Source organism: Protomyctophum bolini, assembly GCF_963924005.1.
Source record: "Protomyctophum bolini genome assembly, chromosome: 19".
In the NCBI taxonomy this organism is placed as follows: domain Eukaryota; kingdom Metazoa; phylum Chordata; class Actinopteri; order Myctophiformes; family Myctophidae; genus Protomyctophum; species Protomyctophum bolini.
The window spans coordinates 31,919,287-31,934,329 of NC_137880.1; the positions used below are offsets into that span (position 1 = coordinate 31,919,287).

The following is a 15,043-nucleotide window of genomic DNA, read 5'->3' on the forward strand; positions in this document are numbered from 1 at the left end:
TGTTTCCCCAAATCTGCCAAAGGTCAAGGTCACAGCACCAAGGTCAAAGTTTATGCCCACGCTTACACAAGGGCCACAAGGGTTAGAATGACACTTAACAGAGCATGTGGCGCAGCCATAGCATCTCTCGGAGTGCCTTTCTAGTTTTCTAGTTTCACGTATGTTTGCGACGTGCCACCAGTTCTATGTGATTTAACCTGTTACGATGGAAGCAGTGAGCCCGTCAATGGACCCCGGGGAGGAGGGGTCTCATCTCTACACCCCTTCCCTGGTGAGTTCCAGACAGACAGTGGCTCTCTGTTGGAGGTACACAGAGAACTTGGGGTGGGGGGCACATACAATGGCTCCATTCAGGGTGACCTGGCATCAAGACCAGTGCATTAGACACAGTTTCATGGCTCCGTTAGCCTGCCTTCAATTCTGTCTGCTCACTAGCCATGCACTTGTTCCGCCTCCCACACAGGCCCATGCAGGTCCCAGTTCTAGGGCCTAGTCTGGACCCATCCGGTCAAATAACACTGTGGAAAATAACTCAAGTCAAATGTGCTGGACCTTTGCCAACTTGATATTCACCCAAACACCACATAGTGGGTCATACGTTATTGTAGTAACCCACAAGATATTTATGATTATAGCCCGTCTACACCTTGTCCAGTCACTGTTTGTTTCCTTATGATTATAGCCCGTCTACACCTTGTCCAGTCACTGTTTCCTTATTATCAGTAAACACCTGATAACCTTTTCAAACCGCTGTAAAAATAGAGTTAACATACAGCAAGGGGCATTCAAGTACAGCAGGAAGGAGGGGGGGGGGGGGGCAGTTTCCACCCAACCGTGCTGATGTAGACATCCTGGTGGAAGAGTACATGTCAGAGAAAATTAACGGTTCATAACCAACAATTTACCTGATATAACCACAAAGCCCTTCGTTAAATATGAGCACACACAGCATGTTTACCTGACCACCAAGCCCTTCGTTATATATGAGCACACACAGCATGTTTACCTGACCACCAAGCCCTTCGTTATATATGAGCACACACAGCATGTATCTAAAGTACAGCAGTCTCCAGCAGCTACAGTGTGAGTTACTGAACTAACTAGGAGTAAAAGTATGTAAATCGCTGCCGGTCCGTCTGATGATTTGAAAACTCTATGCAAACAGTCCCACGAGCAACAGACGATAGGATTACCGGTTTATTCCCGGTGCGGCCGGCCTGTGAAGTACAGAACAAGCATTCGGACGGCTCCAGGCTACGTACGTACGCAGTACAATGTCGGGGATGGTGTCCCCTGAATAAAATGGACCCCGATTTAGACCTTCCAAGAGGTAAACCTTGTCAAAACTTGTCATAACAGCACACAGTGATACTCAAGTGTTTATGAGCATCAAGCAGGCGGCTCGGTTTGTTTGTTGATCTCTCCCTCTCTCCCTCTCTCTCTCCCTCCCTCTCTCTCTCAACAAGGGCCATCTCTCATGCATGGATGAACTCAGGCCACATCAGAAAGCAGACGATCAATCATCACACATCCCATAATCATGAACAGGTTTCCATGGGGACAGCAAATGGGTCAGAGCTGGAGGAGGTGCATTGGTTTCTAATCATCCTGAGAGATCAAATAGAATCTAAGCTAATATTTGCAATGTATATGGAATTAATTTGCCAACTCAAGGAATATTTCATCCATGGACCATAATTGATATATTATAACTTGAAATAATTACACTACAAATACCGAACCTATGAACGTACATTTGTTAACCAAACCCACTAAACGATTTTTACTATTTTACTATTGCAAGCAATGATTATCAGTGGAAATGGTGTTTTTCTAATCTTGGCTGTCAATACAATGAATCAATAGTCCATTTTAGACAAATTACCCACAAATGCCAGTTAAATCACACAGTAATACATTTCGAAGCTCACATTTTATCTCTTTGAAAGAAACATGATCTTTTCTTCTCTCTCTCTCTCTTTGCTTTTTTTTTATACCATTTGCGTCAAAATGTCAGCATCAAAGCTGTCTGTATTAAACACATACTAGACTGGTTTGCCAACAACAGAATGTCATGGCATGCACTGTAGATGTACCTCAATATAAATCATCATCTTTAATCAACTGTTCGGTTGCCACTAGCTCTGATGAAGGAACAGGACGTTCAGCAAAGTCCAAGTCGCAACCCCCGCGTTGCACTCGTGAATCACAGTGACGGATGACGTTCGAAGCAGGGAGGTGAGCACGGAGCATAAAACCTGATTTATACTTAGTTGCACACTGGGTGTTTCATGTCGTAAACAGCAGATATGCGAGCTCACGGCGGGTCACATTCGTGGATGCGTTGTGAGCTTGCAGATGTACTATTTTACTGAGCACAACACTGGCACGCAACCAAGTATAACTGAGGCTTAAACGCCCTCCACGTTGAACAGACCCACACCCCACACCTTGTGGCCAAAGTTCACAAGCCTCATCGGAAACGGTGAACGATCTGAACACGCTTTAGCGCAGGAGTGTTTGACTCTCTGGGCTTACGACGTTGCGTGGGCCAGGCCTGTGATTAAAAAACACAATATTGATTTACTTGTGGTAGGAGGCGAACGAGTCCTCCGGGCGGTGGCATCACCTCCTTTAAACAAGTCAGAAAACAATTACCCGGCCTCTCCTCCCCGGACGCGGGCAGGGTCAGAGGGGTGGCCGTGGATCCGAGAGGATAATTACTTTCATAGTGGGATTCAGTTCAAACGGGCTCCGGGGGCTAGGGAGGGCCATAAGCCTGGAGGAAGAGAAGCGGAGACTCACACGCTTTCAATTTCTCTCTCTGGCTTTAGTTACTCTTTCTCTCGCTCTTCTGTCTCCTTCAATTTCTCGCCCTTCTTTTGTGCCCTTATACGTCCCCCCCGCCCCCCCCCTCTCCTCCCCTCGCTGTCTCTCTCCTCTTCATCCCTGCTCCTCCACCCACCCACCCACTGCCCTTAAGTCTTTCTCCCGTATATCTCCCTCTCCCTCTCGTTCCGTCTCTGTTTGTGCGTGTGTGCGTTTCACTAGACTTCCTGCCGTGCGTAGGAGAGACAGAGAGCCTGGCTGGCAGCCTGTGGAGGTGTAATTGGAGAGTTAGAAATAAAGTGAATTAGAACCGACTTGACTTGATTCCACTGTGCACAAGCCGGGGGGGAAGCACAGCTGCGCCCTATGAACTCCTGGCTACTGTTGTAGTGTGTGTGTGTGTGTGTGTGTGTGTGTGTGTGTGTGTGTGTGTGTGTGTGTGTTGACATAGCCATGGTGCATGTGTATAAACATCTGTCTCTGTTTGTTTACATGCAACAGTGTATCTGTGCATGAGCTTGCATGTATGTGCAATTGTGCATAATAGCATTTTTCAAGTATTACATACAGCTGCAAGGAAACAGAACAGTTGTTTAATATGATTGTATAGGATGTGAAAACTGAAATCAAAATGAATGAAAAGATGAAAACATGCGTTACAGTATATGGAAACACTTTTATCACAAAACGCACTGGCAACGCGTTTGTCGGTAGAGAGACCGTGGTTTGCTTTTTGCCACTTATCGTTACAACTTGACCCGTCTATTATAGAGGATGCATACAGTATGCAGAACAACATCCCAGGTGCTCATCATTGATGCATAACCATTAGAGTGTGTGTGTGTGTGTGTGTGTGTGTGTGTGTGTGTGTGTGTGTGTGTGTGTTCATGTGTGCGTGTTCACTTCAGCCCTATAATTGCGAAACTAGAACTTGGAGCTGTGCTGTTAATGATGGCATGTGTGTGTGTGTGTGTGTGTGTGTGTGTGAGATGACGTGCATGCATGTCTCACCATGTGCATGCTGTCCTGGCGTTGGGGCAGAGAGGACAGCTGGGACTCCGAATGGTAGAGGGTCGTCCCCTTCCTCAGGGCGCGCAGGTCGCCTGTGTTACACTGCTGAGTACACACACACACACACACACACACACATCAATGGTCAAATACATGTTCATTTGTGGGTCGTTGACATAAAAGAAAAAGGTTCTGAGAACCACTGCGCTGATCTTCATCGAGCTAATTCAATTGCACCGCACTGGACTGTTATCATGTCGTGGGGTCATGGACTGAATTCAGTTGACAGTGTCCCTGAGATCCAGCCTTATTTGCAGCCAGAAGAGCACGTCGTGTCCCTGGGGGGCAACATGTAGCCTCGCTCCCTCCCGTATAGGCAGTGACACAGCAACACCGCGCGCAGATCCTTATGACATTTCTCATGTCACGTACGTATACTAGCGTGCACTGTGCGCGTGGGCTGCTATGCGCGCGTGGCAAGCACACGTGATGCCTGGAAGAGATTGGGCTATAAATAACCCAATGATATCTGTGGGTGGGTGGGTGGGTGGGTGTGTCTGTGAGGACTGTAGTCTAAAAGCTACAACATTGCCCCCTGCCTTTGCACACGTCACTGCTTCGATTGCTTCTCCCATTGTTCCGCTCTCCAACCTTTTCTCATCCTTCCGTTGGCACCTCACTGATCTTTTCTTTAGCGTTACCGATCCATCTTCTCACCAGCTATATGCTTAATATTTAAGTATAAATCAGGCTGCAATCGCTGTGTTCTTTCTGCAGGCAGCCTGGGTTTAGTAGTCGGGTTGAACACACTAGGCTCTGTTACTGTACGGTTGTGTGTGTGTGCAAACGACAGCGTCACAAGATTAAGTTCACCCAGCGGATAGCATGTGAAAGCATAATAATAATTCCCTAGAGTCTAGACTCTAGGGAATTAAAAGGTAATTTGCTGAGGCTATCTTACTGGTTGAAACACAGTAGACAACATAGAAAACCAAGACAAAATTGCGTCTATGAATCATGCCAGGACTGTCTGTCTTTACAACCTTGCCATCACCTACTAATTGAGACTTAAAATAAAAAAAAACTACTAAACAAACAAGACACTCCTGGCCAAACTTGTCTGCTAACTTCCTGAGCTGACCTTGGACACTGATGGAGACAAACAGTGTTATTTGTCTGCCAGACAGGCTGGCAGTTGGCCCTCTGCTCTCCTCATGGCTAAAGCGCGCCGGCCCCTACGTCCATCCATCCATCACAATGTTCTGGGCACTGACGGGAAGGAGCCGTGGACGTCACACACCATTTCCTGTCTGAGTTATGAGGGGTCCGGGGACGCGGCCGTGACAAACGAGTCGAGGGCACTTCTTCAGCACCTTCTGGACAGCCCTGGTTTGATGGACTGTGGGGTAGAGGTAGTCCCATGCTGGAGAGCCTCCCTATAGTACAGTATACAGGTGCTACTCTCCCCGTGACCCGCCTGTCTGGTCTGGTGGCATTAAAGGACTGTACAATGTCGTCGTTCGCGGTCACAGCGCTCTTGTTGGGAGGCAACGCGTTGCAAGGAGGTTAGCCATCACTTGGTGACACAACAAAGAATAAATTGGGCTTCAAATGATGTCATCTCATCACAAACCATTCATACTAGGCTTAAGATGTCATGGACAATAACCTTCCCCCCCCCCCGTAAATGAATCTTAACGCATCTCCAGGGACCATTTTTGGCTAGACTTTTCAACACAGCATACCGACTCCGAGCAAAGTGAAATGTAGTATGTTGTAAGTAGAGGATCACTGCAGGTTGATGTTTCATACTGTAGTGAAATCGCTATCCTCAGAAATCAAACAAACTCACAGTATGCTTTTGGAGAATGTTGTGAATTCATGTCAAGTATATGGTGAGTTATAGTCAACATGGGTAAACATGCCAGACCAGTGGTATGTTCCTTTAAGTCGTTTAAAGAGACATAATGTGATATAGTGTAGTGTGTTTGTTGGATAAACGTTTGGAGCATAGAGGTAAAGTATGTTGCAGGAGCCCTCCAGTCCTTTATGAATTGTACTTCTGTATTTCACAGTTTAGCTCGCCACCAAAGAAAGGGGGATCTGTGTAAAATCTGTAACAAATGATACATCAAGAGGCAGAGATCCATGTTCAAATACGTTTCTGACTTCATAAGGTATCCGATACTGTACCTTAGTCAATAATTCAGTCATTGTTCATCTGTCCCTCGACCATTTTAAGATCTAGTTTCAGCGAAGGTCAATGTGGCTTCAGTTAAGGGATGGGAGGTAATCGGTCATATAAATCATTAACTTATGTGAGTCATGCCGAGCACCCTCTTGTTGTTGATAGAGTACCATAGATCTGGCACACCAAGTGCTACACATTTCAACGCACTTCAAACTCTGTGTTCATGGCCATGTGTGTTTATGTGTTTTTCATTGGTCCATAGTTTCCTTTTATGATTTTCTTCCCTAACCAATCAGACGAGCTGCCTGGTATGCAGGGTCAACATTCGTCTGATAAACTGCTATTGTTTCCTTCATGGTCACCACAGGCTTCCCTGGAAGGCCAAGTTCCACCACGTGGGCTGTTAGGTAATATATAGGTCCACCGAGGCAGATAATCCGTCTGTAAACCACCTGAGTACTGAGACGCACCAGTAAGCAGGCTGTTGCATAACAGTGACGTGGGAATAATCTACCGCATAAAAGGAAAAATAGTATTTCTGCGCAACGTACACATCATATCACACTACAGTAAGAGTATTCTAACAAATTCACCATTTGTATGACCCAATTAAATGAACCAGAGCAGGCTCTGATAACTTCATTTCAAGTCTTGCCCTGAACAAGTCAGACAAACATAACATTTCTGAATGACAAAAAATGACGAGATAACATTCATAAATATTTCATAAATTCCTACATTCTTCAATTACACACCGTCGTGCCAGTTGTCCGCCATGCATAATGGATGCTGGGATCTACCTATCGCCCCACAAGTACCTTAAATTATTCAGCACACCAGACGTCCTGACAAGCCTGGACAAGCGAGTGCCGCTCATGCACCAAAGCACAATGTAGCGTTCATTCACCTACAAGCTACCTTGCACCAAGCCGCCCCGCTGTGCTGTGCTCTGCAGAACAGCGCTGGGAACAAATAGAAGGCACAGTGCCAGGACGAGGCCACACACAGCCGGTGCCACCCTTGTGCATTTGTTTATTTTGCATGCTTAGCAGTGGATTAAAAAAAAACACTGTCCGCGTCTTCTTGCGGCAAGCTGTGAAAGTCCCATCACCGGAAAGACATACAGACTTAACAGGACAAGGAAAAGAAGAGGGCAGGTCCCATTGAGCTCAGCAGAGTATAGCGTTCCGAGAAAAGTCAGAAGATCAGTGGCATAAAACACAGGAGAGAGTTACCTTCTTGGATGGTATCTGTGATAAGCTATACCGGCTATAAGCCTGTGGAGAGAGAAACATGGTGTTGTGTGTTGGTCTGTTATTGGACTTATTATCTATTACTGGTTATACCCAGACCGTGACATGAGCAAAACTATGCTGAAAAGGAAAACATTGTGGATGACAGTATATGCATGTGTAACACGTGATAGTTAGAGGCAAAGGTCTCTTAAATTACTGTAAATTTAAAAAAAAGTACACTACTGAGGTCAGAGTTGATGTTGTATTATTTTAAAGATGCCTCTCTGTAACACCTTTTCACTACACAGACTTTTTCGTGCCTTTCCCAGCGTGGAGCTGCTAATCATTTTAAGTGTATCACACTGCTGGGTATCACAGCTGGCTTTTCGGTGCCTGCCTACGAAAGTTATTAAAAAAAAAAAAAATCAGTCAAGCTATGACTTTAAAAGCAGTGTCATCTCCAAAACTGTGGCTAATATTAGATACCTGACATTAACGCACTATAAGACAAGGTGTAGCTCCTAATTGCAGCACTTTGGAGATAATTACTTGGATCACTTGGGGTTTCGTGTCAGTGGTGCCCGCCCACATGCACCTTTGCCTACTCATGGATCTGCTAAGCGATAATTGGGCAAAAAGAAAAAGCATAATAAAAGACATACAAAAGGCTTACTAACACTAATCCATGTAACTGCATCTGAGTTGATAGCAGTTCAGTCACATAAGACTCAAGAGTAATGAAAACAATATTTATCAAATAGTTACTGTACAAGAGAGACAATTCTAGCACATGTTATATACTTCAAATTGAGTTGAATCTACAGTACGTGATGTTATTGCCCTGATGAAGGCTCTTGGCCGAAGCGAGCGTCTTGTTGTGCCATTAATAAAACATATGAAATGTGAGTACTTCCAGACTAATTGGCTACGTTCGCCGTACTGCGTCCACCATTGACTTTGGGATGTGCTGTGTTTTGGGGATTTTGATTCCCGTTTTTGATGTACTGCATTTTGGGATCAGCACTCCACTGTGAAATCCCATTGTTGAGGTACAACCTCTGTTTCTAACTCAGTATTTATACTGTCTCATAATATAAACGTATGAATACATTTCAATAGAGGCCAAATAAATCACAATCTAAATAGGGAACCTTGTCAATGAAATGATCATCGTTTACACTCCATATACATGTCCCTGGTCATCATCATTCTGTTCATACTAACTCCATATACAAACAACACCTCGAGACGTGACCTCCGGGTGAACTGGAGGTGTCACCTTCTCCCCTCCATTCCCACAACCTCCGCTGTGACTGTCGCTTTACGCTTTACTCATTTTGTCTCTCCTTTCCTTTCCTCGTCCTCCTCCTCCTCTCAGCGCCGCTCTGACAATCCGCCTCGGGGTCCAACGTTAAGGCTCCTTACTGGAAGCTTACTGGCTCCCCATGAATTAAACATCGGGTAAACACACAGTGCGCAGCCCCGCTATGAAGAAGAGGCAGTCGCAGAGAGACCGTTGGGTCTCGTAGCCGTCGCCATTGTATCATATTATTGTGTTTCTTTTCCGATGATGACGCCTCTACGCTGTGAAGAGTGGGCGGTACGAGAGGGTAGATATACAGAGCGTTGGGACAGGCTTTATATTCTTTTGTCTGGGTGGTTTATTGAATGTCTTGGCAACTCATGCACTGATATTTTGGAACTGAATTACTCAGTATGTGAGTGCTAGTTAACCCATTCTGACCGGGCACCCATTTTGGTGTTAGCATCATGTTATGCTTTACCTATTGAAAAATAGCAGATCTACAAGCTCATAGCGCGCCACCGAGTGGCGCGCTACGAGCTTGTAGGTCTGCTATTTTTGAAAAATTCGAAGAACGACTGACATTTTTAGAATCTGATCTCAGGTCAGAATGGGTTCATCAGACCAGTGTGTGTCCAGTGGAAACCTCGTATGAATCTGATCTCAGGTCAGAATGGGTTAACTGTACGTGCTGGTGAATGCATGTCCGCCACATGACCTCACCTGAGAGAGAAGCTTATTGTTGTCATCCTCTAGAATGCGCACTTTCGTCTCCAGCTGTCTGATGTAGTTGGAAGAGGAATCTGGGAGAGAGAGAGAGAGAGAGAGACAAGAGAGATTTGGATTTTAAAGACCATGAAGGGTAATACAGTCAGACAGGACCGATGGAGCAAAATGACCCCCACAGCACTCAGAAGACAGTTGACAGACACGCTCTTTGAAAAACCCCGTTATGAAAGCACACTCCAGTCAACCAAACATCAAAGTCTGCTATGTAAAATACTTAATGCAGTATATGTGCAGTAGAGTAGTTTGCTGATGTTTCAGCTAAAGATAATTTCTTTCTGAGCATCGTGTGATCATTTCAGCCACAGAATCATGTGGCTATTATTTACACAGCAATGTAAAGCCATACACAGCAACACCGACATGGATCAATTGCACATTATAAACGCCCTGCTCCTTTTATGAATCACAATACCACCAAACACGGCTGGATTGGGTCAAAAAAAATCCTCACAAACCATGAATCTCATCATCGTGTAAATGAGATCGATATTGAGTCAGTCTATTAGATCTTATCCGTATCGCCCAGTCCTACGGTTTGTGTCACCTAAGAGTGGATGTCTCTAATATGGATGGTAAAGTGGTGAAAACACACTGTAAACGATGCATCTACAAGTTGTACAATTGTGCAATGAGCAATGTGATTGTTATGTCCATATCAAATAAATGAACATAAACATAAAATAAACATAAAAGCCAAAGTTGTTACAGTAAATAACTACTTTCTAGGTCAAATGTTTGATATGACATTTATGCTTCAAAATATTCAAAGGGGGGCACACGACATGAACTTGAATCAACTTTGGCGAGGTCAGATCGGGGACGTGAGTGGGAGAACACGGAGGTGCGATTTCACTGTGCTGGAGAGCAGCAGAGAGTTCTCTAAAAGAAGCACGTTTAATTTACTAGATCAAAGCAGAAGTGTATCGAGAGACAGCTTGTCAGACGCACGCACACGGTCCCCACACACCCACCAACCTTGGGGCACACAGTTTTGTTATTGTACATTAAAGTGCAGCGATAGAGGTGTGATTGGGGAGACAGTTTCACAGACAGTAGTGGGCTGAGTGTGTGAGGAGAAAGTCTGAAGGGTGTCTGGTTGGTTGGGATGATACAGAGGTGAAGTTGCTGCCTGTAGAAATATCACACATGCAAAGAAAAAATAAACAGAGATGGACTGAAACGGTCACTCAAACACACACCAGTCCAAGCATGTGCACTCTCAATGCCTACCACACACACACACACACACACACACACACACACACACACACACACACACAAAACAATTTGTTTACTTATTTATTACATAACCCACTCAAACCAGTACAACAGGCCGCTCCATTCATTAGCCTAGAACCTAGTTATTCCATATGCTGTAGCCAGGGGGTGCTATTCTGCAGCACCGCCACCATTTCACATTATCGGTCACTCACGGCCAGCCTGGATTAGACTCTCTCATTGATACACAATCAGTCCCGGGCACTATGGTAGTTGCACCCTGGCCCTGCAGTTCCGTGAATGCAGATCTCACCAAGCTGATGCAGGATCAGGGATAATACACTTTCTATGGACCAGACTTTAATTGTAAATTAAAGCCGATTAAAGTGTGGCAACTTTGGACAATTTGTCCAGCCTACAGCGTCAGTGGGTCCACATTTTCCATCAGACTCCAAGAGAGGAGGGGAGCTGGTGGCAGACACAGTGCTGGACAGTGGGCTCTGGGCTGCACAGAGATGATTGTTCTGGCCAGCTACTGTAGATGGAGGGAGAGATTCAGTGACCCGGGCTGATAATCCTCTCTCCCTGTCCTGTGACCCTCTAATCTGGATCAATCTGTTGGACTGACCTGCAGCCAGACCTCAAGCCGATTAAGAATGAAGGTTCCTCAGCCATGAGTCCACCGTGGTCCGACAGAGAACCGACAGGTCTATATACACTCAGGACTGACGGAGAGAGAAAGCAAGTGAAGAGAAACGCCCACCACTGCTTTATGAATGGGAAAGGAGTCATGGAAATATTTCTTGGTGTATTTATTATTCCATATTGCTCCAAGAGGTGCGGAATCCTCAATCCCACAAGTCATATGAAGCTCCTCTCAGCACCTTATCAGCCAATTTAATAAAATAAAATAAAGAGTGCTCTAGATCCGGAAGAGAATCAAAATGACACACCTCCATGTCCCAGGCTCACCACCAGTCCAGCGAATGCCTGCGTTGGACCAAACAGAGGACATCCAACCGCTCTGAGCAATATGTGGCAACAGTTTTCTCCACACTACCCCATCTCCTTTTCCATTCCTTCAAGCTGTTGATGTGTCAGGAGGGAGCGAGAGATGGATGTTACATCACTTCATAACATGTGATTAAGTGGTTTTGCTTAAGTTCATACACCAATGTACTGTATGCACACTCTCAACAGGGAAGCACGACAGAAACAAATGACTACACAGACACATGGGGCTGGGGGGGGCACATTAACAATGCCCAACTAATGAGTCTACAAAAACGCCCAGAAAAAGACTCTTCCTGCTATGCAGGAACTAAGGAATGTTGAGGTCAGCTAATGCTCTTTAAAGAGAGAACACCAATCCCTAATTTAAAGTACTGTCACTTCACTTTTAACTTTGCATCCTGGTTCCTTGTACTACCTTAGTGTCGAAAGTTCAAAAACACAAATCTTTCCAAAGTAATTCAAGTGGGAAGTACAATTACAGGCTGCAAACAAACCCAACTGTCCTATCACCATGGTAAAGCAGACGATTGCAGCCATCCCTCTTAAATCAGCACTTTCAGCTACTGCCCTCAAGGGAAACATACAGAATCCCCTTGGCAAAGGGAGAGGAAAAATGTCCCTGTTGCCATAAAATAAATTAATCAGTCACTTTTTGAAGCCAGTCTGCCCGTGTAGCACACAGCATTTTATAATTATCCATTTGACCCTAAATCATACCTCACAGTCGACTACTTCTTGGTGCTCCTTGTTTTATTGTTGCTTCTATTGTGTTTTTATGTAAACCTGTAAATCTACTTTACTGTGCATGCAAAAAGTAGATATTTTCAATTCAGTATACAATCATCCCCAAAGAAAGGAGAGAGAGAGAGGGGGGATGAGACAGAGAGAAGGGGGGACCTTGTCCTCGCACAATCTGGTGAGCTATTTTTACCACTGTGCAAGTGTTGTTTATCCAATGAAATGAGGTGACGTGTGCACGCGAAAGAGTGTGTGTGACTGTGTGCCCATGATGCGCACGTTTTGCACGGATCGCACTGTGAATACAGTGAACACTGTGTAGGCATGCGTGTGTGTGTGTGTGTGTGTGTGTGTGTGTGTGTGTGTGTGCGTGTGACCGAGCGAGACAAAACATGACGCAGAGTCGCAGACAGACAGTGGCGTGGGCCCGTCCCTCTCTCCGAGCGCCCACGTCACTTTATATCACGTCAGGGCCACTGTGACCCACTTCCACACTACTCACTCTCCTCTCCGCTCACCGTCTGCAGCATACCCACAGCACAACAATACATGAAAAATAATAATACATTTGATTTATAACACACTTTACATTTTGAAGCAAATACCAAAGTGCTACAAGAGTGTAAAAAAAAAAAAAAACCTGGTGTGTTCATTATGAAAATCTAATTCATGCCAAAGCATATTTTCATATCAGTGTGGTCAGACTCATTTGATACGAGATTCATATTTGGGGGACAAAAAGCCCTGGACTAATGAATGATATCCATCATCGCAGCAGTCCTCTCCTCCCCCCTGCCTGGAAGATTTGGCAGGATTAGGCAAGATTTGGCAGGCACTGGTTGTGTGCATATTTCAGATTATAAAGACTACTCTGCATTTCTTGCTCAGAAAAATAAATAATTGTACTTAGTCCTCTTTTTATGCACCTTTAAACACTGTTCCTAATATTTAAATGGTATATATGCAAATATATACGGTAATATGCAACGCATTACGTATATTCTATTTTTATTATCCAATTAGTATAGAACTGACTCTTTTTTGTGCACATTTTTCTCTTTAGTATTATTACCTACTACATTGTCTGAAGCGGTGAAGCCGAACAAAATTTTGATTTACTCTTATGCACAACACACCTACATTGAACCTTGAGAATCTGTCGAGATTCTCCTCAAGTGTGAGGTTTAAAAATCGGTTAGAATTTTAAATCTACTGTAGTGTGAGCTCTGCTTAACCTTTTTATTACTCCCATTCCGTCTCCTCTACTTCTATCTCGCCCCACCCACACTGCCCATTGCTACCTTCTTAACAAGACTTTGACATTTCTCTCTCTGCCGCTCTTGTCTCGGACACTTTCTACGCTTCGACCTCTCACTTTCTTAAACTTTTCAACTTACATCTTCCATTACCCCAGTTTCCAACCCTGCCCTTACATTACCTCTAATACCACCACTCCCAGCATGGAGTGGTGTGTGTGTGTGTGTGTGTGTGTGTGCGTGTGTGTTGGGGGGCACTGCACAAGACCGGGGCAGGGCTTATCAGTTTCACCAGATGCCCACACCATGGCAATAACCGTAAGACCTCAAACTGACCAAAACATACTTTTGTTGCCCTCTCTTCTAAATTTAGAGTAGCCAATTATACCCCCCGGCCCCCCCCTGCCCCTATTTCTCCCAATTTAAGTCGTTACGCTGAATTCAAACCAGCAGCATCGAGCGAATGTTCACACACACACACACACACACACACACACACACACACATTTGCAAAAATTAACTAAATTGAGTGTGTACTGCTACTACTGCACGTGTCATGGTTGGCAACTTGGCACCCTGGTAAATAAGTGAGCTGTGCTCCGGTGTGAGCTCCGGTGGTCCAGGCAGATCAAAGCGAGTAGCTGTTCCAGATTGGGAGGAGGTAAACAGACACTCAGTGCTCATCTCTGGCAGCTTGTTTGTAAAGGATACACTTTAGGTAAGAAATAGGGCATGCTCGATTCATTTCACGCCTACAACTCAGCAACTACAAGTTTAAAACGTTGTCTTCGATATTCACTACTTCCGTACAGTAGTCTTTTTCTGTGGTGATGTGTATACCCCTACTTCTTCTGACTGGCTTGTCTCAAAATGACATAGTTGCGCTTTTCTAACTTTAGCCAAAGAAGGTATTTAGAGGAATTTGTTCCATGGGAGATTCAGTTTCAGCTTCACCAAGCTGAAGGGGGCTCAGAGGCACTTGAGGAGAGCCGTTAGGGTCTAGGTGTCTTACAGGGGACACTTCAAAATGTACAGTATGCTGGGCAGGCCAGGAGGCGAACTGGTGACCTTCTGAAGTTCTGATTATCAGTCTTACTACCCATATAGCTAGACGACCATCCTCAAGCTATGACCACCCCCATACAGTAAAGGGAGCCTAACTCGGTATAAGAATCAAGCTTTTCCATGCAGAGTAGACTGTATCAAAGCAGCTTTAGTGAGAGAGTACAGAGTAAAATCCTCAGTATTTGCAACTCCGAGTGTACAAATGGAACCAAATGTGTCTCTAAGCTCCGGTAGTTGGCCTGACGGACTCCTGCACAGAGCGGACCCCCCTGCCTGTGGGACAGGGTCTTCCGTCCGCCCTCACCCTCTACTCTGCACACTCGAAACTTAAGCATAATAATATCTATACTTTAAGGGTCCGTTTTTGTTCCATTTGTAATCTCTCAGAGCACTG

At 45.0% G+C, this 15,043-nt stretch overlaps 1 protein-coding gene across 4 annotated transcripts in view; it reads right to left on the minus strand.

The window, feature by feature from the left end:
* Window positions 1-15,043, minus strand: part of ccdc85cb (coiled-coil domain containing 85C, b) — a 57,878-nt gene that overhangs the window by 7,456 nt on the left and 35,379 nt on the right. Inside the window, exons 3-5 of one of the 4 annotated variants that reach the window (XM_080791685.1) lie at window positions 9,293-9,372; window positions 7,267-7,308; window positions 3,841-3,942 (exon numbers count right to left, since the gene is read on the minus strand). In XM_080791685.1, the coding sequence (XP_080647811.1) occupies window positions 3,841-3,942; window positions 7,267-7,308; window positions 9,293-9,372 (224 nt within the window). Of the gene's footprint in view, window positions 1-3,840; window positions 3,946-7,266; window positions 7,309-9,292; window positions 9,373-15,043 lie in introns of all 4 variants that reach the window. The other 3 variants (XM_080791684.1, XM_080791687.1, XM_080791686.1) reach the window with 3 other exon arrangements.